This window comes from Cordyceps militaris (assembly GCF_000225605.1).
Source record: "Cordyceps militaris CM01 unplaced genomic scaffold CCM_S00002, whole genome shotgun sequence".
In the NCBI taxonomy this organism is placed as follows: Eukaryota; Fungi; Ascomycota; class Sordariomycetes; order Hypocreales; family Cordycipitaceae; genus Cordyceps; species Cordyceps militaris.
Window position 1 is genome coordinate 4,602,934 of NW_006271970.1, and position 22,089 is coordinate 4,625,022.

General features: G+C 51.4%; 8 protein-coding genes across 8 annotated transcripts; 5 read left to right on the plus strand and 3 right to left on the minus strand.

Annotated features, from left to right (window-relative positions):
• Positions 1-883: 883 nt before the first annotated feature.
• CCM_03362 (phosphoinositide 3-kinase, putative) lies at positions 884-3,670 on the plus strand (the record flags this gene model as incomplete). The annotated part of the gene is made up of 3 exons (XM_006668513.1): positions 884-969; positions 1,022-1,123; positions 1,180-3,670. 3 exons carry the CDS (start codon positions 884-886, stop codon positions 3,668-3,670), a joined length of 2,679 nt encoding a protein of 892 aa, XP_006668576.1.
• Positions 3,671-3,709: 39 nt separating this feature from the next.
• On the minus strand, positions 3,710-5,021 carry CCM_03363 (Alcohol dehydrogenase superfamily, zinc-containing; the record flags this gene model as incomplete). Its single annotated transcript, XM_006668514.1, has 2 exons — positions 3,710-4,778; positions 4,837-5,021. 2 exons carry the CDS (start codon positions 5,019-5,021, stop codon positions 3,710-3,712), a joined length of 1,254 nt encoding a protein of 417 aa, XP_006668577.1.
• Positions 5,022-6,527: 1,506 nt separating this feature from the next.
• Positions 6,528-7,160, plus strand: CCM_03364 (uncharacterized protein; the record flags this gene model as incomplete). The annotated part of the gene is made up of 1 exon (XM_006668515.1): positions 6,528-7,160. The coding sequence occupies one exon, from the start codon at positions 6,528-6,530 to the stop codon at positions 7,158-7,160; it is 633 nt and encodes a 210-aa protein (XP_006668578.1).
• Positions 7,161-7,790: 630 nt separating this feature from the next.
• On the minus strand, positions 7,791-9,662 carry CCM_03365 (anion exchange protein, putative; the record flags this gene model as incomplete). The annotated part of the gene is made up of 3 exons (XM_006668516.1): positions 7,791-9,047; positions 9,102-9,195; positions 9,250-9,662. The coding sequence occupies 3 exons, from the start codon at positions 9,660-9,662 to the stop codon at positions 7,791-7,793; spliced, it is 1,764 nt and encodes a 587-aa protein (XP_006668579.1).
• A 645-nt stretch (positions 9,663-10,307) lies between these two features.
• CCM_03366 (GTP-binding protein) lies at positions 10,308-11,321 on the plus strand (the record flags this gene model as incomplete). The annotated part of the gene is made up of 1 exon (XM_006668517.1): positions 10,308-11,321. One exon carries the CDS (start codon positions 10,308-10,310, stop codon positions 11,319-11,321), a length of 1,014 nt encoding a protein of 337 aa, XP_006668580.1.
• A 335-nt stretch (positions 11,322-11,656) lies between these two features.
• CCM_03367 (transcriptional regulator) lies at positions 11,657-13,640 on the minus strand (the record flags this gene model as incomplete). Its single annotated transcript, XM_006668518.1, has 3 exons — positions 11,657-12,294; positions 12,351-12,448; positions 13,087-13,640. 3 exons carry the CDS (start codon positions 13,638-13,640, stop codon positions 11,657-11,659), a joined length of 1,290 nt encoding a protein of 429 aa, XP_006668581.1.
• Positions 13,641-15,409: 1,769 nt separating this feature from the next.
• Positions 15,410-17,079, plus strand: CCM_03368 (uncharacterized protein; the record flags this gene model as incomplete). The annotated part of the gene is made up of 4 exons (XM_006668519.1): positions 15,410-16,139; positions 16,223-16,405; positions 16,460-16,699; positions 16,772-17,079. The coding sequence occupies 4 exons, from the start codon at positions 15,410-15,412 to the stop codon at positions 17,077-17,079; spliced, it is 1,461 nt and encodes a 486-aa protein (XP_006668582.1).
• Positions 17,080-17,658: 579 nt separating this feature from the next.
• Positions 17,659-22,053, plus strand: CCM_03369 (uncharacterized protein; the record flags this gene model as incomplete). Its single annotated transcript, XM_006668520.1, has 3 exons — positions 17,659-17,733; positions 17,826-17,867; positions 17,965-22,053. 3 exons carry the CDS (start codon positions 17,659-17,661, stop codon positions 22,051-22,053), a joined length of 4,206 nt encoding a protein of 1,401 aa, XP_006668583.1.
• Between the last annotated feature and the right edge of the window lie 36 nt (positions 22,054-22,089).

The following is a 22,089-nucleotide window of genomic DNA, read 5'->3' on the forward strand; positions in this document are numbered from 1 at the left end:
AGCCAGCCAGAGCCAGCCAGAGCCAGCCAGAGCCAGCCAGAGCCAGCCAGAGCCAGCCAGAGCCAGCCAGAGCCAGCCAGAGCCAGCCAGCCAGCCAGCCAGCCAGCCAGCCAGCCAGCCAGCAAGGCAGTGAGGCAGCGAGCCACAGCTAGAGAGAGGAGGGATAGTGATAGAGCTCGTATATGTGCTCTCGTGGTGCCTTCTCTCGCTGCCTTGCTGCCTCGCTGCCTTGCTGCCTCGCTGCCTTGCTATCTCGCTGGCTGGCTGGCTGGCTGGCTCTGGCTGGGCTCTGGCTGGCTCTGGCTGGCTCTAGCTAGCTGGCTGGCTGGCTGGCTGGCTAGCTCTAGTAGGTACCTAGATAAGTAATTAGAAGTACCTTTTTAATTAACTAATAATAATAATAATAGTAGTAGATACTTTATTGATTTTTTTTTTAATATGTCTGCTTTTAAAAAGCGTTTTCTACCTCTAGTTTAATTACTACCCCTGCTATAAGCCGTATAGGTTTTTAGACCGTGTTAGAATATATACGTCTAGGAACCCATGTCAGAAAACACCTCCCGAGCGCGTAGGTAGGTACCTAGGTACCTAGGTGTAGGAGGCAGCCAGTCAGCCCCGCAACTTCTTTCACCATACCTTCCTTCTTTCAACTCCCTGGACATATTCGACTTTGGCAGTGCTACTAATAAATACGGTGGTTTCATAGTCGGGCATTAACTTGGAGAACATGTGAATGCACCTCGAGCGAAAAATATGGCAGAATATGGGAAGATGGAGCCGTTCTCATTCGCGGGCTCGAATGACGTTGACCACACTGTCAGCATCCGCATGCAAGTCCAGCAATGCTACACCAAACACAATATACACGCTTACAATATACAGCATGAGCCTAGAGGGAGAAGGTGCGCCGCTGAAACAATCGACCTTGCTTAACCGCCCCGATCTACGTCACGTTGGATCAAATATGAGGTAGCCGCCTATCGCGTCGCCTGTCGTGCTTCTTGCAGCTAACATGGTGCAGCGTCCACTCGGATTTGTATGTCACGGTTCAAGTATGGAGTGGCTCGAAGGCTCTTACAGTTCCGGTACAAACAGCGTATAAACCTTTCCGTGCAGAGAGAAAGTAAGGATAGTACTGGCCCTTGCGCCGCATCGAGATGTTTCTGATTCTCATGATAGGTGGAATGAATGGCTGCGGCTCCCCATTTCTTATACATCACTCCCAGTAGATTCGTCTATCGCCATCACCATCTGGGATCTCTCCCCAAACAGCGGTAAAAACTCTCAGGGACATGCTATTCCTTTCGGTGGAACGACTCTGTCCATGTTCGATGACGAGAATCAGATTCGGAAGGGGCGCCAAAAGTGCCTCGTACATCGACATAAAATTGCAGATGGAACTATGGAGATGTTGACTCCAGCCATATTCACATCTAAGAAGAAAGCCATGACCGGGGAAGTTGGCGTGCAGGCTGCTCGAGATGCCGAAGAATTGGAGCGAATGGAGACCCTTTTTAAGAAACATGAAATGGGCGACATCCCTAGGATTGACTGGCTCGATCAACTGGTATTTCGAGATTTTGAGACTCGCGGTCTCAAAGCGGCAGAATCGTCGCTGAAGATGCTGCAGCGGCGGAGACGACTCGACAACACCAAAGGTGAAACCACAGACCACCCGCCAGAACAAACAAACGACTGCTTCAGCCCCCCAGCGTTTGTTTTGAACGTGGAGCTCCCAAAATTTGATTTTCCAGTCGTTTTTGCGGACCACGAATATGAAGTCCCCCCTGTATCTGCTCTGGCAAATGGACAGACTCACCAACCAGCGCAGCACCGCCATCAAGCCCCCGAGGTCCAATTCGGGCCTGGAATCAATGCTGTTGACGACTGTATGTCGGCAATAGGTGCAAAAATTGCCCAGGTATATGACCCGGAAGTTGGCCAGAGGGATAACCCCGCAGAGACGAAACACAGACGGCTGTTCAGAAGCTCTCATCGCCATGGGATTTTGGACAAGGATCTGAAACCTAATGCAAAAGTTCGAGATGAACTCAACACCATCATGAACTATTCACCAACCCACACTTTATCCCCAGAAGAGATGGACCTCGTTTGGAAATTCAGATACCATCTTACGAGGGACAAGAGAGCTCTTACCAAATTCGCCAAGTCAGTCAACTGGAACGACCAAAGTGAATCAAAGCAGGCTATCCAAGTTCTTGGTCGGTGGACCGAAATCGACGTTGACGATGCTCTTGAACTACTCGGGTCATCATTTAGCAACCCCGCCGTGCGTTCATATGCGGTGGATCGTTTGCGCAAGGCTGACGATCACGAGCTGTTACTATATCTGCTGCAGCTTGTACAAGCTCTGAAATATGAACATATCTCCATAGAGTCTACAGAGGGTGCTCTCGATGATTCCTCACTAGCACGCTTCTTGATCCAACGGGCAGCCTCCAATTTTCTTCTAGGCAACTACTTCTACTGGTATCTCATGGTAGAATGCGACGACAATAGCCCGGAGCAGGGAACACACAGCCGCGATATATACGGGAAAGTCGCATATGACTTCATGCGAAGTTTGATCGACCAGCCAAACGGTGACGAGGAGAGGAAGACGCTACTTCGACAAGCGGAGCTAATCGCTGTGTTGTCGAAGATCGCAATCGATGTCAGGAAATCGGGTGAATCAATGTCCAAGAGGGCTGACAAGGTGAAAATTCTTTTCGCAGACCCAACCAACGAGCTCCTCATTATTGACCCCCCGCTACCGTTACCTTTGGATCCTTCCATCAAGATAACCGGTATTGTTCCCGACCAAGTCACGGTCTTTAAGTCGTCGTTGAGCCCCATCAAGTGCACCTTCAGAACTGTTGATGGCCAGACTTATCCAATTATTTTTAAAGTTGGAGATGATCTGCGCCAAGACCAGCTTGTCATACAAATAATCACCTTGATGGATCAGTTGCTTCAGAAGGAAAATTTGGACCTCAAGCTTCTTCCGTACAAGATTCTGGCCACAAGCACGGCTGCGGGGGCTTCACAGTTTGTGCCATCACAGAGTTTGTCTAGCATTGTTGGCAAGTTCAAAAACAACCCAGCTCTGGCGTATTTGAAGTACCACAACCCAGACAATACGCAACCATTAGGCGTCCGCCAGGAGGCCCTGGACACTTATATCCGTTCCTGCGCCGGATATTGTGTTATCACCTACATTCTTGGGGTCGGTGATCGTCATTTAGACAACTTGCTGTTGGCGCCTGATGGACACTTCTTCCATGCCGATTTTGGGTACATACTTGGTCGTGACCCAAAACCATTTGCCCCTCTGATGAAACTATCCAAGGAGATGGTTGATTGCATGGGCGGTGTGCAATCGGAGCATTATAAGCAGTTCCGACAATACTGCTTCATGGCATATGCTGCTCTGAGAAAGTCCTCCAATTTGATCTTGAACCTTTTTAGCTTGATGATAGATGCCAACATCCCCGACATCAGGCTTGAGCCGGACAAGGCCGTGTTGAAGGTTCGGGAACGCTTCCACCTAGAGCTCAACGAGGAGGAGGCGATGGTGTCGCTCGGTAGGATTATCGATGATGCCCTGGCATCTTACGCCCCAGTAGTCATTGACAAGTTGCACGAGTGGGCTCAGGCATTGAGAAATTGAGTTATTATAAGATGTTAATACATATGGGACTAATATGGATCAAGTTTCACCAAATATAAAGATGCCTTTCCCGGATCTGAATCCCGTGAGCCCGCATTCTACAGCATCCCGAAGCTGCTTCTCCTCAGTCTCCCAATTCCACGGGACATCTTCGGTGGGCACGTCAGAAAATTTACCCCGACGCATCATGTCAAGAATGTCATCAACCATGTGCTTCTTGCCTACTGCATCGCGCTCATTCCAGTTGGAGAGCCAAAATCCGACAAAACGAATGTCTTTGAAGATTAGTAGCCCAACAGGAAGGACGATAGGCTGCCTCGACATGCCGCCATACGAGACCAGTGTACCGCCGTCGCCCAGGGCCCTTGCCAGCGTCGTGGCGGATTTGCCTCCGACACAGTTCAGCGCAAGACCGATGTTGTCGCGGCCATTGCGCGTGATTTCGGCAAGTTGGTCCTTCCATTCGCGAGACAGAAATTGCGATTCTGTAACTACGACGTCAGCACCTAGTTGGCGCAGCTCTTGCTTGAGAGACTCTGTCGCTTTGGCGGATTCTCTATCGCGGACAACGTTGATGCTCCTCAATCCCCAGAGCTTTCCAAACTGGATTGCTGCCCTTCCAACGCCAGAATTGGCACCATTCTGGATGAACCATTGTCCGCTGCCCACGTCGAGGGGCTTCATTCCAAGGCCAGCCTTGAGCCCTGCGCTTGGCCCGTAGCTGCGAAGCATTTTGTAAGCAGAACATGGATTGACGCTCACGGTTGCCACCTGGGTTACTGTCAACCCTTCCTTGGCAACCTTGAGGAGCTGATTCGAGTCAAATATAGCATGTGTTCGCCATGTTCCTATCTGTGAGACAGCTGGGATGACCCAGTCGCCCTTTCGGAGCTCATTGATAGCACCACCAACAGACACAACTTCGAAGACTCCCTCGTTTCCCGGCGTGATTGATGGCTCGGCAGTGCCAATCAGTGAGGTGAAGGCGGGTTTAGAGCCATATGTGCCTTGTATTGTGTTTATGTCTGCTGGATTGATCGGCGCGGCGAGGGATCGGACGAGGACAGATGATTGCGGGATTGAAGGAGAAATAGAATGTGTATGGAGTCTGGGGGGTGATCGGTTAGCAGGAAGCTAGAGAAGATCAATGAGGGCTCTGTGATTACCTGAGAACATCAGACGGCTCACCGTGTTTAGAAAAGACAAGCGCCTTGGCTTGAGTATAGCCGTAAGGGCCGGATTTGCATCTTCTGCTGGTGATGGGAAGCCGAGACGCGTGGGCCGCGATGGACAGTCGCAGCGTCTGAGTCAGGAGTCCGGCTGCGTGCGGTTTTGTTCCTGCGCATATCATGACTAGATGCAGTTGATATGATTCGCCTTGAGTCGGGATTAGCAGCGGGCGAAGGAACACTATTGAGCGAAGCTTCTGACTGGCACTAGAGGCTGCGATTTATTAGGTAGGTCATGACATTGCGGGGGCGCTCTGCCGATTTGTTTGGTCGACTTGTTGAGGCCCATCGATCGGGCGGCTCAACTACTTGTCTATTATTATGTTTATTTATTTCCTCTAATCGTTAGTAAATCTCTCTGTGCTACCTAACTATCAGCCTTCTCCTCGTGTCTTTATTGTTCTCCCACCCAGCATCGCGTGCTAGCTACTCTCATGTTTTCTCACCAGTTGGATGGCGCTTTACTATGCCTGGGTATTGGTAGGGGTTCTCTGTGTGATGCATTGCCAGTGAGAAAGACTGTATCGTTTTCATGGGAGTTAAACACCAAACAATAGATACTAAATATTAGTAATAGGACGATGAAAGGTGAGAAGAACCAACGGTAACTCGGCAAGCTTGTCCCCATCAGTGATCTTCATTTTGTGCCGCCACGGTCTGGGCGAGTAACTGTGCCTGTAGGCTCCTGGGGCCGATTCCTGCAGAGAGCTTTTCTGATACATTTTTGCGCGCGTTGTGAAGTGCATACCTCCTTAGTACCTAGGTAGGTACCTACCTGGTAATTATGGGCGTTAATAAGCCTTGGAAGAGGCTAACGGGTAGGCACAATGTTTTCCGCCTTGCCTGCCCCCGAAAACAAGTAGCCAGTGACAGACTCTACCTCCAAGATAGGCCATGCCGAGTCCGGCCAACTTATTTGTTTTTTAGAGACCATTGCACAGCCCAGGTGACGAGTTGCGCAGTTCGGAACAGAGTTTGTGGTGCAGCAACATTGACAAAGATGGTGCCGTCCTTGCGTAGGTCGTTTGTGCCGGATATGCAGATTAATCACTGATTTGGGTCAACCAAGGCAGCAAACACCGATTGATACCAACCCGTTAGGTAGCCACCACACCATCTCACATGCTCTATGTGCATGCGCCAAGCTCAACATCCGCCCACCCTCTGGAGAGAATCTCACACCCGACTTTCACAACACACGCCAACGCTTGGAGGACACTATGAAACTAGTATTGACTCCATGCCCCATTCGTTATTTGTCCGGGTTGGCATCGTTGAGAGCCACTAACTACCTACCTACCTAGGTACCTAGTTTGGAGGATACCAGTGCCACAAAGTCCATTACCCTTGCAAAACGGCCAGCCACCTGGAGCTCCAATTTTGCTTCGACCCTGTTCCGCGACCGACCTCCTTTCTGCACATTACTTGAATTCACAGCCGCGGCAATCTTGTCAATCTCAGGATTCGTCCGTTAGTTCCCTTTGCTGCGACCCCCCCAAAAGAAGCTAGGAAGCCGAGCTCCTAGGCTGCTGGCTCTCTGCCCCCGTCACCAGACCACAGTGGTCTGACCTCTTCACGTTCCATATCTTCGCCACCTCCCTACGTATCTCGCGATACCCGCTCTAACAATGTCGCACCGGTCAAAGAATACTGCGGGAAAGCCACAGTTTGAAATACCCGCGCTCAATCTCAACTTTGGCAGCATTACGGATGGTACGAACATACCGCCGCCTCCGCCATCGCCAAAGGTGCCAACGCCACCGCAAACGCCCCCGACGGTCAATGCTAAAGACGTCCCGGCACATGGCCCAACCGCTGCGAATAAAGCCAATGGTATTAATACCGGTACTTACTCACCCGAGGAGCATGTCCTGTCGAGCCCGACCCGCCAGGTTCAGCTGGGCTCGCTTCGGCGCATGTTAAGCAGACGCACTTTGAATAACACAGCCGCAGAAAGCCAGCTTCCCGGCAGCCAAAGTGTGCCGGTGCTGGACGATGTCGATCGACCGCAGAGCCGTGGCGGATTCAGTTTGATGGGCGATCGGAAATCGAAGCGCAATAGCGGTTGGTTCAAAAGATTCCGCCATGTCGATCAGCCCCCTTCGTCGCCAAGACGCTCAAGCTTCATCATGGGTGGTAGCTCAAGCAATCTACCTGCTGCGAGGCAGCTAGAGCCACCACCTCCAATGATTCCAGAGCTTCGAGATCTTGAAAAGGACGAAGGCAGCCTCGGTTCCGACATATTTCGAAACATAAAATAAACCAAGTCCACGGTACGAACACTCATGAAGGCATCCAACATGCCTATATGATGCGGGCACTATAAAAATGCCCGCGCAGAGAAACGGGTTCGCAGTGAACCTTCTTGGATATTTTCAGCCTTTCTCTTTGCTGCCAATCAAGGCCCGACGGCTCAAATATCACGGCCGCCATGTCCGATTACGATACCCCGCTCATTTGAAGCCTGTTTCTTCGCTACACAAAACCAAGATACTCTCTATTGTCACTATTTGCCTTCATTTGTTTTGCATTATCGATGTAGGGCTCCGAGTGCCCTTCTCGCTGCTCTCATAACTCTCTTTTACTAGGCATTCGCCTCGATCTGATACGAAGGCTTCCAGACCACAGCCGGATAATATATATTTGGCTGAATTGATTTCATACGAGTTTGCATAATACCGGCCTTCTACACACTGAAAGAGGAAGCTTGACATGTACAACGTCACGCTAGCAGCGCATGCTCATAGCTCCATATGACAATATAATGTGTATATAAAAGTAGATTGACCAATAAGTGCTTCTATTTTTGCTCCATCCACACCGCCAGCTTAATGTATTGTTTCCCTCTCGCAAGCTTGCGCAACTGAGTGGACTTCAGCCCTCTCTCTACTCTACGGTCGAGATTTTTCGTCAATTCGTATCGGTTGCTCTTCACCTGGGTCCTCGGGCTTACCTGGGCGGCAAGCCCACCCATCAACTGCGCGTAGCGTTTCTTTAGACCATATCTTATTCATGAATGCGAGCCGCACTGGAACCAGAGCGATAATTAGCAATGGAAAGGCTGGGGCTGCCACTGTCAAGGTCACTCCAAAAACAATGCCAGTCAGGACGACCTGCGTGAGAGTATAGGAATGCAGTCCCAGCCAAGTCACATTGGTCGGGAGAGATGCTCGTTCGCTGGTTGGCGTTAAGAGATTGGCGACTCTCGGGAGTATGGGGTTGACAGACAGGCTCTGGTAGCCCATAAACATGAAGAGACCGGCCAGGACAGACGTCGGTGTTAACCCCAAGACCTTCTGAAACGGGGGAGACACGAATATCATAATGAGAGCGGCCTGCAGGAAGGGAGAGAACCGCTGCTCATATGTTCGAGCAACTTTGGTTGATGTGCTGCCTGTTTGCGGCTCCATGTCGGTATTTTCAGTTTCCACGTAGTGAATTAAGGATTCTGAATGCAATGGTGCCTGTGGAAGGAGGCCATTGGCCGGTGGGATTCCAAGAATTCCGCAGATAATTGTTGTGATGCCCAATAACACAATATCCCATGCAAAGCCGCCCGGTTTCCGCGTGCCGTAACGCTCGACGGTGCAAATGATGCTACTGATTTCGTGATCAAAGTAAAACAGCACCGTTATTATGGCACCGGGTATAACGGAAAGAAAAATCCATCCGATATCAAGTTTCCAAAATTCGACGAAGAATACTTCGCGTTGCGGATTGGTCGGCCGAAAGCTTGTCTGTGTCTCTAGACGTTCGTGATCTAGAGAGGCAAGCTCTCCGATGCGCGGGATACCTATCCATATGATGATTGATATTGCCGCGGCATATTCGGTCAGCCCTAGTCGGACGTAGCGGTGAAGTAAGGGCTGCCACGAGTTTGCCGTTGAGAGGACAATGGCCAAAAGGCAGGTCCCAAACGCGCCAATCACCGCATAAAGAAAGGCCGCCAGGGATACCTGCGAGTGTGTGCGCTTCAACTCGAGGGCTGCTTTATGGAAGTAAATGACACTGTTCAGCAGTGAGAATATGTCGGCGCTGAAGTGCGTAACATATTGCATGGTCCAGTCGTGGGCATTGAATATGGCTAATAAGAAGTGCATCCAGCCGGCATGGATAAGTGACCAAGCCATCACTGACAGAAAGTCAACCTGTTCCAGGAAATTAGGAGTTTGACTACTCTAGCGATTTATTGGCTGACGTACGTGGAAGTGCCTATTGCAGAGCTCGTAAATATTCTCCGCCAGAACAGAGAATGGACCGGTAACGCCTAGGATACACAGAGGCTGCGCACTGAATCTATTTGAACTATTGTCAGAATTGATCATCGTTCTTCAGGATCGGGGGTCTCACAGTGCAAAAGCCAGACCACATAAGCCAGTGCTGAAAACGACCTCAATGGTACCCCAGGACTTGCCAGTGAGAACATAGAGGTCACTAGCAAAGGTAATGCCGGGTAGAATGTTCGTGAAGAAGATATACACGGCACTGGCGAGAACCTGTTGGTTGAAGATCGTCCAGTCCGAGGCGTATCTGCTCCTCAGGTTGCGCAAGTCGACTTTCAGAAGTCTGAAGGGACGCAAGCGTCCGCCTCTGGCGAAATACTGTATTCGCGGTGCAACTTGTGCCGTATCTGCTTGCTGAAGTCCCTGAGGCTCGAAAACCCCGCCCATAGTGGCATCTTGTGAGATGAAGTCCGCACCACTTGCCCGTGCCGTTGGAGAGGCCGTACCAGTAGCATCCGTGTAATCGCGCTGCCGTGCCATTTCGAAGACAAAATAAAGTGCCTCACGAGTGAGTTGAAAAGATTAAAAGACAAGTTGCCAAGCGAAGTTATGCACAGAGGCGAAGAGGTGTGGCAATTCGCCAAGCGATTAACTCACTAAATTTTGGCGAAGCAGTCTACAGAAGAAGCTATGGCACGCCACAGCTGCTGAAACCAAGGTTTCGATGTTCAGGTGACGGAGCCATCACCTGAAATGTTTAACGTCTAGTTAGGTACCTATGTATGGAGCTATTGCCGTCTAAGCGTGGCGCGAAATTTTTGAATTTCTGTTGGGGAGTCGGAGAACAAAGCAAACAGCGAATGCAGAATTGCATGCAATTGAGAAGCAGAAAAATCATTCGCCAAGGTAATTAGACATCCACTAGTTCGTTATGCCAAGCCGCACAGTTGCGTGGCGAACGATTAGGCTCTGCTCTTTTGATGAGGCGGGCACCAATCTTATCGGGCACGTGGCCGCCTTTACGACAAGACTGTTGTCTCCGTGAGTGTTTGCCAATGTTCCTCAAGCCAAAGCCTGGGCTGGTACACCACAACATACCTTCCAGTGCACACCAATAATCGAACTAGACACTGAGACGGAATCAGCATAATAAAACCTCTTCAACTCAGTCACACCACCCATAGCATGGCACAATTCGTGCCAAGGCCGTCCTTCCAAATTCCTGGAACCATACCAAAAACATACTTCCTGGGTCATCACCATGCTGGCGCCAACAAGATCAAAACTCTTCTCCCAAACATTTCCATCATATTGGAATGCAGGGACTTCAGACTGCCATTGTCTACACAGAATCCAAGCCTCGAGAGAGCCATCGCAGGGCGGCAACGCATTGTAGTCTACACAAAATCCGACCTTGGTACTGACAGCACCACTGCGCGTCACGCCTTAAAGAGGATATATGGAGACAACGCTGTATTCTGGGACAAGCAGAAACCTGCCACCACTTCTGCGCTGCTCAAGAGACTGAAAGACTCTGCGCGCACCGTGGACTCGTTGGTTGGCGTGCGTGCCCTCGTCGTTGGGATGCCAAACGTCGGCAAAAGCACGCTTTTAAATTCTCTGCGCAATGCTGGCATCTCTGGCAAAGTGGCAAAAGCTGCGAAAACGGGAGACCAGGCCGGAGTGACGCGCAAGATTGGGACCGCAGTGCGTATCGTCGCATCGGACGAGAAAGGCGGCGTTGGAGGCGGTGTCTTCTTGATGGATTCCCCAGGCATATTCCAACCCTATGTCAACGACGGTGAAACCATGATCAAAGTTGCACTGACACACGGGATAAAGAAGGGACTCATCCATGATGAAATCCTGGCAGATTATCTTCTCTACAGCATGAATCGGTATGATCCCACACTTTACGAGCGATACTGTGAGCCAACAAACGACATCTACGAATTTCTCACCGCTGTAGCTGAAAAGGATGGTAAGTTGAGAACGGGGGGTGTCCCAAACATACCTGAATCAGCCGCAAGAGTGCTTTCACAATGGCGAGAAGGAAAGCTTGGACGCTATGTGCTGGACGATCTCTCCGAAAACAGCATCCTAACTCACCAAGCCAAGATTGAACAACCGCCCCAAAGCATGAGCCAGGCAAAGAAGCAGCAGAAGCTGGAAAGAAGCCAGACAAGAGAGACAAGTTAGTCGATAAAACATAGACGTCACTTGATAGCATGATACCCCCAACTTTTCAACTTCGCTCCCTCAGCTGTATAGTATACATATATATATATCGTTCTGTATCCATCTATACCAGTCAAATACTAAACAAAGAAGATGGGATTCACACCAAAGGCCGTTCTCAACATGTAGAATAGAGAGGTGGCAAAAATCTGGAATTGTCATCTCAACAGTGTCTCATTGCATATTCTGCAGAAGCAAACTCCAGTACTCCAGATGAAAGCAAAAAAAATGTACGCCACGATAGACTGGGTTAGAAGAAATAAAACAAGGACCGAAACCTAACAGACCCAGGCCTACTATGTATAGTGGTTTTGCCATTTGACCATGTCCCGAGTCAAGACATCCATCATTTCCACGCATGTCAAATTTCGAAATTCCTTTTCAGTGACAGATCCCTCTGCTGTTTCACCCAAGACGCCAGCGTGCTTTTTGGCATTGCTTTCGTCGTCTGTCGGGATATTGTGTGGGGTGGCCTCCCCAGAACTGGAGCTCATTTGATAAGCTGCCTCCGCCGCCAAATCAAGCTGTGTACGCGATATAAACTCCATAATCGCAGCAACACGTCTTTTCATGTCCAACATCGTCATTTTACTGGTAGCGGTGGCTTTAGCTTTGGAGCCTTGTCGTGTGTCGCTCGATGGGGATTTGGGTTGCGACTCTTCCACAGTCCGCTGAATATCCCGTGATACCGAGCGAGCAGGTGACTCCTCGTTCTCGTCACGGTCTTTCGTATACTGATTTTTGCCTCTGATTCGTTTTTGATTGAACTTTGCTGGTCTTTTATGCGAACTACCAATCAGGACACTTGTTGGTGGCGGTGTTCCGGGCGCATTAGCGACGGTCGGGGTTGGTTCAGAAGCTGACGAAGGTTCGCTGGCCTTAGGCGCTTCTAATTTGGTCGTAGCTATGGGCATTTCTTCTGAGACGTCCGAGTCTGATTATAAAGTCAGCATATGTAACGTGTTTATGAGTGTCACAACAGCGCCTTACCCTCGGCACGGCGTCGCTCAGCGCGATTCTTTCGTTTATTTGCAGATTCCTGCCTTTGGCGTTCTCGCTCGTCCTTTTCTGACTTCTCCTTGATGGGTCTATGAGACCGATTCTTTTTTGATACATTTCTTGTGCTTGTATCATCATCAGAATCGTCTCGGGTCTGCTCAGCAGCAGGCTGTGCTACGGGAGATGCCGATCGCGATGCAGTACGCTGACGTTTAACACTTCCTTGGTTCCTACTAGCATAATCAGCACATGTCCAGTAACTGTGTATAATCCGTCTCACTCTTCGCTGTCACTCCGACCTCGTTTCGCTCGGCGAATCCCCGATTCGATGTCATCGGGTAGTTCTTCTCTACTCGCCTCAATTGCTCGAAGCAGCAGTTCATCATCGTATGCCGCGTCGCGGCTATTCATTGTAGACCGTCGCTTTGAAGCTTGAAGAGCTAGTTCGGCGCGGGATGCTTTACTTGAGAGCTTCGGAGACTTCGCGCCATCTTTGAGGACTGAAGCTGCGCGAGAGGTTGGTCGTGATAGACGATGCAAAGGTAAGTATTTCGAATATTTTTGTCTAAAGAAGATTAGTCAAAAAGCCCAGGTGCATCATGGTAGCGACTTGTCCAATTTACTGGGCAATTGGAGCTGGGCCCTTCAAGCAGTGCTGGAGACAATTGGAACAGATGCAATGGCCATGAGAAAAAAAACCCCCAAAAAAATCAACGTCACAACATACCCATTGTTTGCCACGGTAATCTGATGAAAATCCTGTCGGCATTGCTCACAAAAGTATTCATCGGGCGAGCTCTCCGCACTGAATATTCCCACACAGGCACCATGCTGCCAAACTTTGCAAATGTCGCATTGAACAAAGAATCCAGTGACATCCTCTGCAGTAAGGTCTACTGATGCGAATATTTCTGCGTCGGGGCCGTCGACGAGCGGGCGCCCTGGATAGTCCTCCGAGCCACAGATGCATCGGACAGCCTCATCTTCCTCGTCCTGCATGTCATCGCTCGCGTTGGTCATTCTATCTAGTATATCGCTCTGTAGCATCTTGTCTGGATCGTCATCGAGTCCGCGTCGTCGTCGGCGAGGCATCGGCCCGTCCTCAGAATCTTCTAATGGCTCCGAGGACAAGGAGGCGCTCGGGGTAGACTTGTCCGATGAGGGTCGATGAATGGATCGCGTATTTCTCTCGGAACGACTGGAGACGCCGGAAGACGATTGTTGTGACTGGGGGTGGGCAGCGCGGGCTCGAGAGGAACGTCTCGGGGACGGAGGCGCCATTGAGGTGACAAGAAGCTGTCGCGCGCGCTGGCACGTGGGACAATTAGCCCAGCGGCTGTATATGATAATATATGAGTAAAATATAGCAGCAAGACAGCTGTCCACTCGCGAATCGTTGGCGCGTTGGCTGAATGCGTGCTATTTTCTGTGCGACTCGCGGTTGCGCTGTGTTGTGGTGTCGCGGGGTGGCAAGTCTTGGGCGTTTGGCTATCCTGGATGTGAAAAAAATAATTCCGCAGATGCTGTTAGACTGATGTTTATTTGCCACACCACAAAGGTCATTGCGGCCGTCGTAGTGGCGGAAGAATGGCTCACAATGAATGATCGAAAAATGGTGTAGGATGGATGAACACTTGCGGAGGCCTGGAAGATCGCGCGCCAGGCACCTAGGTACCTAGGTAGGTACAGTGGGTTGCCAAAAGTTCCATGTTCCTCCTTAGTAGGTTACACACAATTTTGGTACTGCGGGGTTACCTATGCCGAACGACTAAAGCTTTAGAGTACCTACTGTACCTAAGGTCCCGGCTGTCTTCGTGGGTGCTGTGCAAAGAGGTACACTACCTACCTACCTATTGATCCTACGTCGAACTCCCGTGTCTCCAGAAAGACCTCCATGGTGATAATGATTACGAGCCGGGTCGCGCGTATAGATTTGATTGTCTATTGACCGTTAGTTCGAGTCTTCATCCTGCAAAGTTCTTAGCCGATGCACCCAACACTGGAGACATGCCTTCACCAAGTATTAGGTAGTCGCAACTGGACTTCAGACACAGCGAGGACGATGTCTGGTCGGGCACCTTTTTACACCCGCAACCGCCGTATGGAGTCTTGATTAGTTCGAAAGGGCATAATGACATTATATAAATAAGATAAAGAGCTATCTGTTAACGCTAGAATACATTCGACGCCGTTCGACACTTGTAAACATCACAGGCTGCTTACCTAATTTTAGTGTTTGCCCTGCCAATGGCACACCTCCTTATTATCCACAAGCGACAGCGATGTATGCCTAACGACTACATTCAAGAGACCGTCGCTTGCTCCGGGGAGCTAGCCGAGGCTCTGTCATTACTTTCCGGTGGAATTATACGAACCCGACGCTACTTAGACGCCCATACTTGCTTAAAGGCTGGCACTAGCAACACATTTCGCAGCCTGTAGGCAGGCGACGGTGGCCATAACCACGACTACGCCACGTCGTGCACAAGTTCTATACCCTTTCCTACCCCCCAAATATGTAAGCATCTCCAGCACTGGGTAATTCACAGATGAACTCGACGAATGAAATGCGGAATGGCGTTAACGGGCTGGGAATGCGTCATTCTCATAGACTAAGCCAAAATCTAACGATTCACAGTTCAGCATCCAGCGGTTGCAAAGACATGGGAGCCGAGACCCTCGATCGAGACGAGCATATAGTTCAAAGGATTCAAAGGAAGAACTGAGAAGTACTGGTTCCATCAGTGCATTTGATTTACTGGGTGCGAGTGTACTAGCCGAGCTTTGCTGCGGCGCCTCACATCGGCACTGAGCTTGCAGCTCGATACATAATGCTACAAGGGTAAGGCTCCAATGACAATGCCAACCAGGTTCACTCATTCGAATACCACTACTACTCTTCGAAACAGTCATGACGAGCACCGGCCGCGAGAGTCTTGAGAGATTCCTGGAAGGATCCTGGGCACCCCAGTGGCGGCATTTTTGCGCCGATTCTGGCAACAGTTCAGTGGCTAATAGTTATGACTACAGTACGATGACAAGTTGAAAGCATGACACCCGAAAGAGTACCACCATTTTCCCCTGAGAGGCCTATCCGGCCACTCCCCAAGCGAATGCTGCGAGAGAAGTTGTCGCCTGAAGCTATCCGAACGATTCAATACCCCCGCGCGACCATGTACAGAATCCCTTTAGACGTTCACCCCCCCGGCTACCCAATACCTAATATCAGGCTTCCACTGTCTGATTTGTCGAAAACATTGGGGGAATCTGAGAAGCTAGCGAATGGAGCACCCAGTAGTGTGGAATCATTCTATCTCCACGCTCGCGAGCCATTCGCTATTGCTTCCTCCATGGCAAGACAGCCCCGGCAAGAACATACCAAGTATAAGCTGCCACTCGATCCAGGAACGACCTCAGGCCAAAACATCTCAGCTGCTTCGTCGATGGATGGCTACGATTCACTGGAAAATACCAATAACAAAAAGAAACGAAAGATTCCGTCGGCGGCAGATACCCTATTGCGAGGGGGCGTTTTTTCCAACAACAGCTCCGTCGACATGTTAGAGCAAGGAAGTGGAACGGACGATGGGAGCAAATCGGCCGCTCATGGACCAGCCGTCCCTAAGTCCCCATCTACGCATAATGATGGAATCTCTGGCTCCGGGCGCGGAAGACTAAGCCGTGTAGTGCCTTCAAGAACCCCATTGATGACCCTTTCCGATGGGAATAATACGTGGCCAAGCCGGTCAATGAAGACAGAGTTGTATCATCTCGGGACCAGTACGTATTTTTCGAAACCCAAACTGGCCTCCTGTTCAAATCCCGCAATACATACCAGCCAAGCTGACATTTTTTCGAAACAGGTCACGGAACAAGCGGCATCATTTCAAATGCCATCGCAAATGCAGAGCGACTGGCCCCCTCTGGACAGGAAAACGCGGGTAGCCTCCTACGACAGCACGCAGACTCCGAGAAAACTACGCCGATAGCTTCGCAGTTTACATTCACCTGCGGATTACAGGTGGCTAGTACAGCGTCTTGGCCCGGTGAGCCCCTCGGCAGCCTACCTTATAGGCGTTAGATGCTGATACCTTTGTCAGATACCCTAACTGCGATGAACGGCTTTGCGGAAAGCCCGCAGTCAGAGCATTTGGATAAAAGCAGATATGCCCTAACAGACGCGCCATCCGACAACAAAGCCACAAAAGAAGGACGGGGGAGATCACGGGCCAACGGTCGTCAGCTCGAGAGAGATATCGTGCTGGCCGCCCGCGATCGTCGGCAAGCCGCTGTGGATTCTTACCATCACAATCCGCCAAGACCCGAAGATGTCTGGATATGTGAGTTTTGCGAATATGAACGGATATTTGGTAGCCCCCCGAAGGCGTTGATACGAGAGTATGAGATGAAAGATCGCCGAAGTCGCCAAGAAGAGGCGGATAGGCGGCGTCTGTTGGATAAAGCCAAAGCAAAGAGCCGGAAGGGTAGGAAAGGCAGCAAGGCGGTCAAGGGGACACAGCCGGCAACTCAAGACCTGAATCACGGACCAGAGGATCATGCTGTAGCAGAAGCTGCTCCGATGGAGCCTGGCCACTGTCACTCCGCACGATCGGAAGTCGATTATGAGGACAGGGTTGATGGTCACCGGCCCCAGGACCCTCCTGACATACCGGAACTGCTTGCCAATGGTTCAGTACCGGAAGGTGTTCCTATAGACTGAAGTTGAATGTGCGTGGCGAGGAGAAAATGCCCTATCTTGGTGAGAAGAAAAGGTCGCAAATGGAGCTAGGTGGTAGATAATGGTCTTTGGGTTGGCGCTGAGTAGCTGCGCTGGGAATTGCGCAACTAATCAAATAGCTACATATTTGTCAAGAGCCCAACACAAGACTGTGTTTAACCAGGTGGGGACGGATATTTTCTGCCCAGTGTCATCGGGGTCATAATTGAACTGTCTGTTCCCTTTCTTTGTTAGAACGACGAGACGCGGCAGCGAGGCACCACGGCGCGTAGATGATCCAGGGGAACGCGACGGTCGGGAAATGTCCAGGTACATATTCCGGTGATAAGCATTAACACATTATCACTTTACTCAGAAGACGAAGGACATCAACTGAACCAGTCCTGTTCGGGGCATGGCTCTGAAAAAGTTGGTAGTATTCCCTGGTTTAGACAGAATTAGCTTCGTGGGCCAGTCAACCAGCCAACTGAAGAGTGGAGGCAGTGTGTCGTCATCAAGGCCTTTTAGCGCCCCCCTTCCCGAGTTTCAGTGATTTGTCTCCCAAAACTGGGTAAATGCGCCATGCTTGACCCGTCACCCGTCCTAGGCTTTGTAGTGCGCGCTCCTCGGCGAGCCCAGATTCGAAAAGAAGCTCTTGTTCCTTCACAACGTTGCTCATGGAACCATCGACTGATTCCCTCTTCTGATGCCCATCCGCCCCTAACCTGCACAAGGCTACAGCGGCCTAGTTGCCCATTATGTTTGGTCGCAAACATGCTGCACCAGTGCAGGTAAGTTTCGCGCCTGTTCGAGGTACCTAGCCTGGCTATGGAAATTAAACTTTTCTGATTTACCGGCTACTGTTCAACCGTCAACGATCATGCCTAGCCGGCCGGAATCGATTTTCCTTCCAACAACCTCGCCTTTTATGATCATATTCCAGTGCTAATCATGTATGTTGTTCGCTCGCCGCAGCCCTTGACCAAGGAGACAGCCAATGCGAATGCTGCCACCGCCGCCGCTTCAGCCTTTATGCGTCGCGCCTCCGATGCGTCTCTTTCCTCCGCCGCCGCCGCCGCCGCCTTGAGGTCTCGACCTACAAGTCCGACCAATGTTGCCGATGTACAATCAAAAAGACTGTCGCGGCGGAGCCCATCTGTGTCCTCCTCCACAGGCAAGCGACGCGAGCTGACAAGGACCCCCAGTGTTGGCTCAATGATGGAGCGCACGTTCCGATCGCCATCGCCCGGCCGCAGTCCAGCGCCGGTATCCTATGACGTACCTCCTATCCCAAGTATTCCCAACACCGACAAGCCCTCGTCTCGACCAAACAGCTCCTCGCGCAAAGGTTCCGCTGGCCTGCAGACCCAAAACTTTCGGACAGCGAGCGAGAAGATGAGAGATGGCCAGAAAGGGTCTTGGTTTGCTGCTGCTGCCGCCCACGATTTGCATACAGTGCGCCGGACAGCCTCGGAACTTCAACTCTCCTCGACCCGTGCGCCATCCGAACCACGGCCTGGGAGCGTCAGCCCGTCAATCAACTTCTCGTATCCCCGCGCAAGACTGCACTCGCCTAGCAGAAGCTTAAGCTCGCTTCAATCAGACGATCAGCCTCTGGTATACGACCCAAATTCTCGGCGCATGGTGCCAAGGGCCCAACTCGAGGCCCGATCGCAAGCTACATACGAAGAGTATGAACAAGTCATAGAGAGGCCTCAAACCAAAAAAAAACAATCAAAACAACCTAAAGAGCTGAAACAGCCTCGCTTGTCGAGAGCTGGTTCCCATCTCTCACGTGGGACCGTCGCAAGAACAAAGGCGCCTGTCTTAGAATCCGACGAGGTACCAGAGCTTCAGTCACCCCCCATCGCGGCACTCGAGCCTCAACCGGACCGAGAAATGGAGACCGAGATAGATGCTTCACTAGCGAAACCAAAAACGAAGAAAAAGAAGAAGAGGCAGACTCAGCCCACTGCCCTGGCGGTCCCTGAGTTAGCGGCAACAGAAACACCGCACAGCTCTATTCCGGAAAGTATAAAAGCTGAGCAGCCCTTTGCATCTGCGAAGAGCAATGCCGTCCGGTCATCTCCTATGGAAAATGCAGCAAAATCTTGTAATGTGGCGAATGGCGCCACTCCTTCGCCACACGCGAAATCCAAAGTGAAAGCTGTGGCTTCAAGAGAACCTTCAGAGAGCCCTGCTCGCTCTGCCAGATTTGCAGCATCAACAGACCAATTAGTCGTGCGACACGAGCCGCCTTCACGATCACTTTCCCCTCGCAAGTCTGCCCTGAAGCATTCCAGTCCTACCAGAGCTGTTTCACCTTCTGACGATGGATCGGACGTCTCGGCAGCCCCTGGCTCCCTGGCTTCTCCCGACGAGGCCCGCAAGAAGAGCTTCAGAGTTAGTTGGGATGATCGAAGTACAGTGGTCGTGAGTGAGCCTATAACGCAACATGCTGCCGAACAGGCTGCTAGTTCCAGTCCGCAGACCAAGAAGTCGTGGCACAGCATCATTGGCAAGGGAAGCAGAAAAGATGCCGTCTCGGTTGAAAAAGAGGAGACCATGTCCCCCAGACCGGCGCTTCCCAGCTTCGGAAGCGTACGGGAGAAGAAACCGAAGGAGCAAGAGGAAAGACCGCTAGTTCGACCTGAACATGTCGTCCAGAACGAAATACCCACTGCAGCTGCAGCTGCCGCTGCAACTGCTTCAACTGCGCTTCCTATCGCGCCTAACACGTCCAAGCCGCGAGAGCCCTTACCAGTTGGTCTTCCGTCTGTGGGGAAAGAGGAAGAAGCTTCAAGCTCAGAAGATGGTCTAATGGAGGATACATCCGATGATGACGTTGATTCTGAAGTTGAAGCTGACAGTGGTGCTAATGGCGTTTCAACGAAAAGCAACCAATTCTCTGGAAATGCTGTACCAACAATAGCAGTTTCACATGCTAGCCCTCTCTTGCCGCAAACCGAACAGCATGAACAGGTGGTATCCGTCAGTGTGGATGATGATGAGAGCTCTTCGGGCAGCGGAGAACTAGATTTTACTGATGGTCATTCCAATGGCACCGTCCTCCTCATGGATGATATCAAGGAAGAGGAAGAAGAGATAGACATGTACAGCGATGCTTACGAAGAGATCGCTGAACCAGAAGGCGATGGTTTTTTGTCTTTGGACGCTGTTCTAGAAAGCCCAACTAGCTCGCCCAATGCAAAGAATGCGAATGGCAAACCTATCGCTGAAAAGAAGGAGCTTACAGCTGCCGAAACAGTCGATCGAAGCGACACCCCGGATGACTGGGAGAACGCCAAGGCCTATTGGAAGAGTCTCTCGTCTGCAAAGCGGCGACAGCTAGAATGCGAAGCCATGGAGGAAGGCGAGGAAACGAGTCCAGGAAGCCCCCAATCAGCGAACACCAACCTACGCAAGTCAGCGAAGGCCAATGCAGAAACAACGACCCCCACAAAAAAGCGCTTGTATCAGGTTGCACCAAGCACAAGTCTATCATATAATAGTACGCCGGAGGCTACCCCGACCCATCCAGAGTCGAAGGCGAACGGTAGCAGTATGCGAAAGTCAATGAGAGAAAGCCAGTCCAATGGCGTGCAGAAATCTGAACCTCGAAAGCTTGGTGGCAGTCTTCGGAAGTCTATGCGACCAGAGCAGCCTGTCTCCGCCGACACAGAGTCTCTTCCCCGGCCTTTGGCTGGGTCAACATCTCCGACCTCTGCGCCCCGCGTCAAACGGTCACTTCGTCACAACTCTGTGAATTTGAGCAGCTTGGAAACACGGCCCTCGGTAAGCGCGACTGATCGTCCCGCGTCATATCATGCACCTGTGAACTCAACTTCTTCCACGAAGCACACGAAAAGTCTTCGAGCGAATGGCTCTGCTTCCGCCGAGTCTGCAATGCAAGGCGCTGGCATGAAGACGACGTTGCGTCGCCGCGGCTCTGATTCCAGCGAGAGTAGCTTCACACGTGCGCGGGCTGGCTCTGCTAGTACACACGAGTTCCGCAGTTCGATGCGAGGCAGCATGCGCCAGCCACCAGCCACAGCCGACGAAACTGCTCTCAGAGCGCGACGCGACTCCGCCTCATCTCTTCCAACGGGAAGCAGCTTTGGTGCGGGTCGCCTGCGCCAGTCCCTTCGTGGCGAGTCGGCAGATCCGCCTACCAGAAGACGCATGCCCGGCTTCGGAAAGTCGACGCCAACCAAATCAAAGAAGGGTAAGAGCAACAGTCGATTTGACGACTCGAGTGACGAAGAAGAAGGATATGCAGGCATAAACTTTTTCCAGAGCCGTTTTGCAGACTCCAGCTCCGAGGACGATGAACCACAAACAAAGTCCAAGGGCAAAGGCATACCGAAGTCGTTACGCACGAAGTCAAATGCTCGTGCCGCCTCCAGTGCAATCGTTGGGCCTGATTCTCCCATGCTTGATAATGCCGCTCTCACCCAGTCTCAACTGACACAAGTTGTCGGAAGCCCTGTCACCGGCCGGGGACCGTTACCACTGAACGAAGATGCCGACAAGCCATTCCGGCCCCAACACAGCAGACGCGGCAGCTTCATCTCACTACTGAGACGTAAGAAGGACTCTGCGAACAGAGTCACCCGCGACCTGACAGAGGCCGCCGCTCGGCAAAATGTCAATCTTGAACGCAGCCCGCAAGAGCTGGAGGCGCTTCGCAACACACCGCTGCACAAGCGCGGTCCAAGCTGGCCGCTTCCCGAGCCTACGGAGACGACTGCTTTCGGAGCCGACCACCAGCACTCGCCAGACCGCCCGTCTACAGCGGGAGATGCTGTTATCAACACCAGCTCCAACAAGTCCAAATTTATGCGACGACGCAGCGCGTCACATAGCATGGTTCCCGCAGACACTGCCGACATGGACGACGACCTTGTCACAGATGCGGTCCCGCAGAAGAAGAAAAAGTTTGGCGCCCTGCGGAAGATGTTTGGACTGCATGACTAGAGACGTGCCGTCTGCTGCTGAGCCGAACTACGCCCA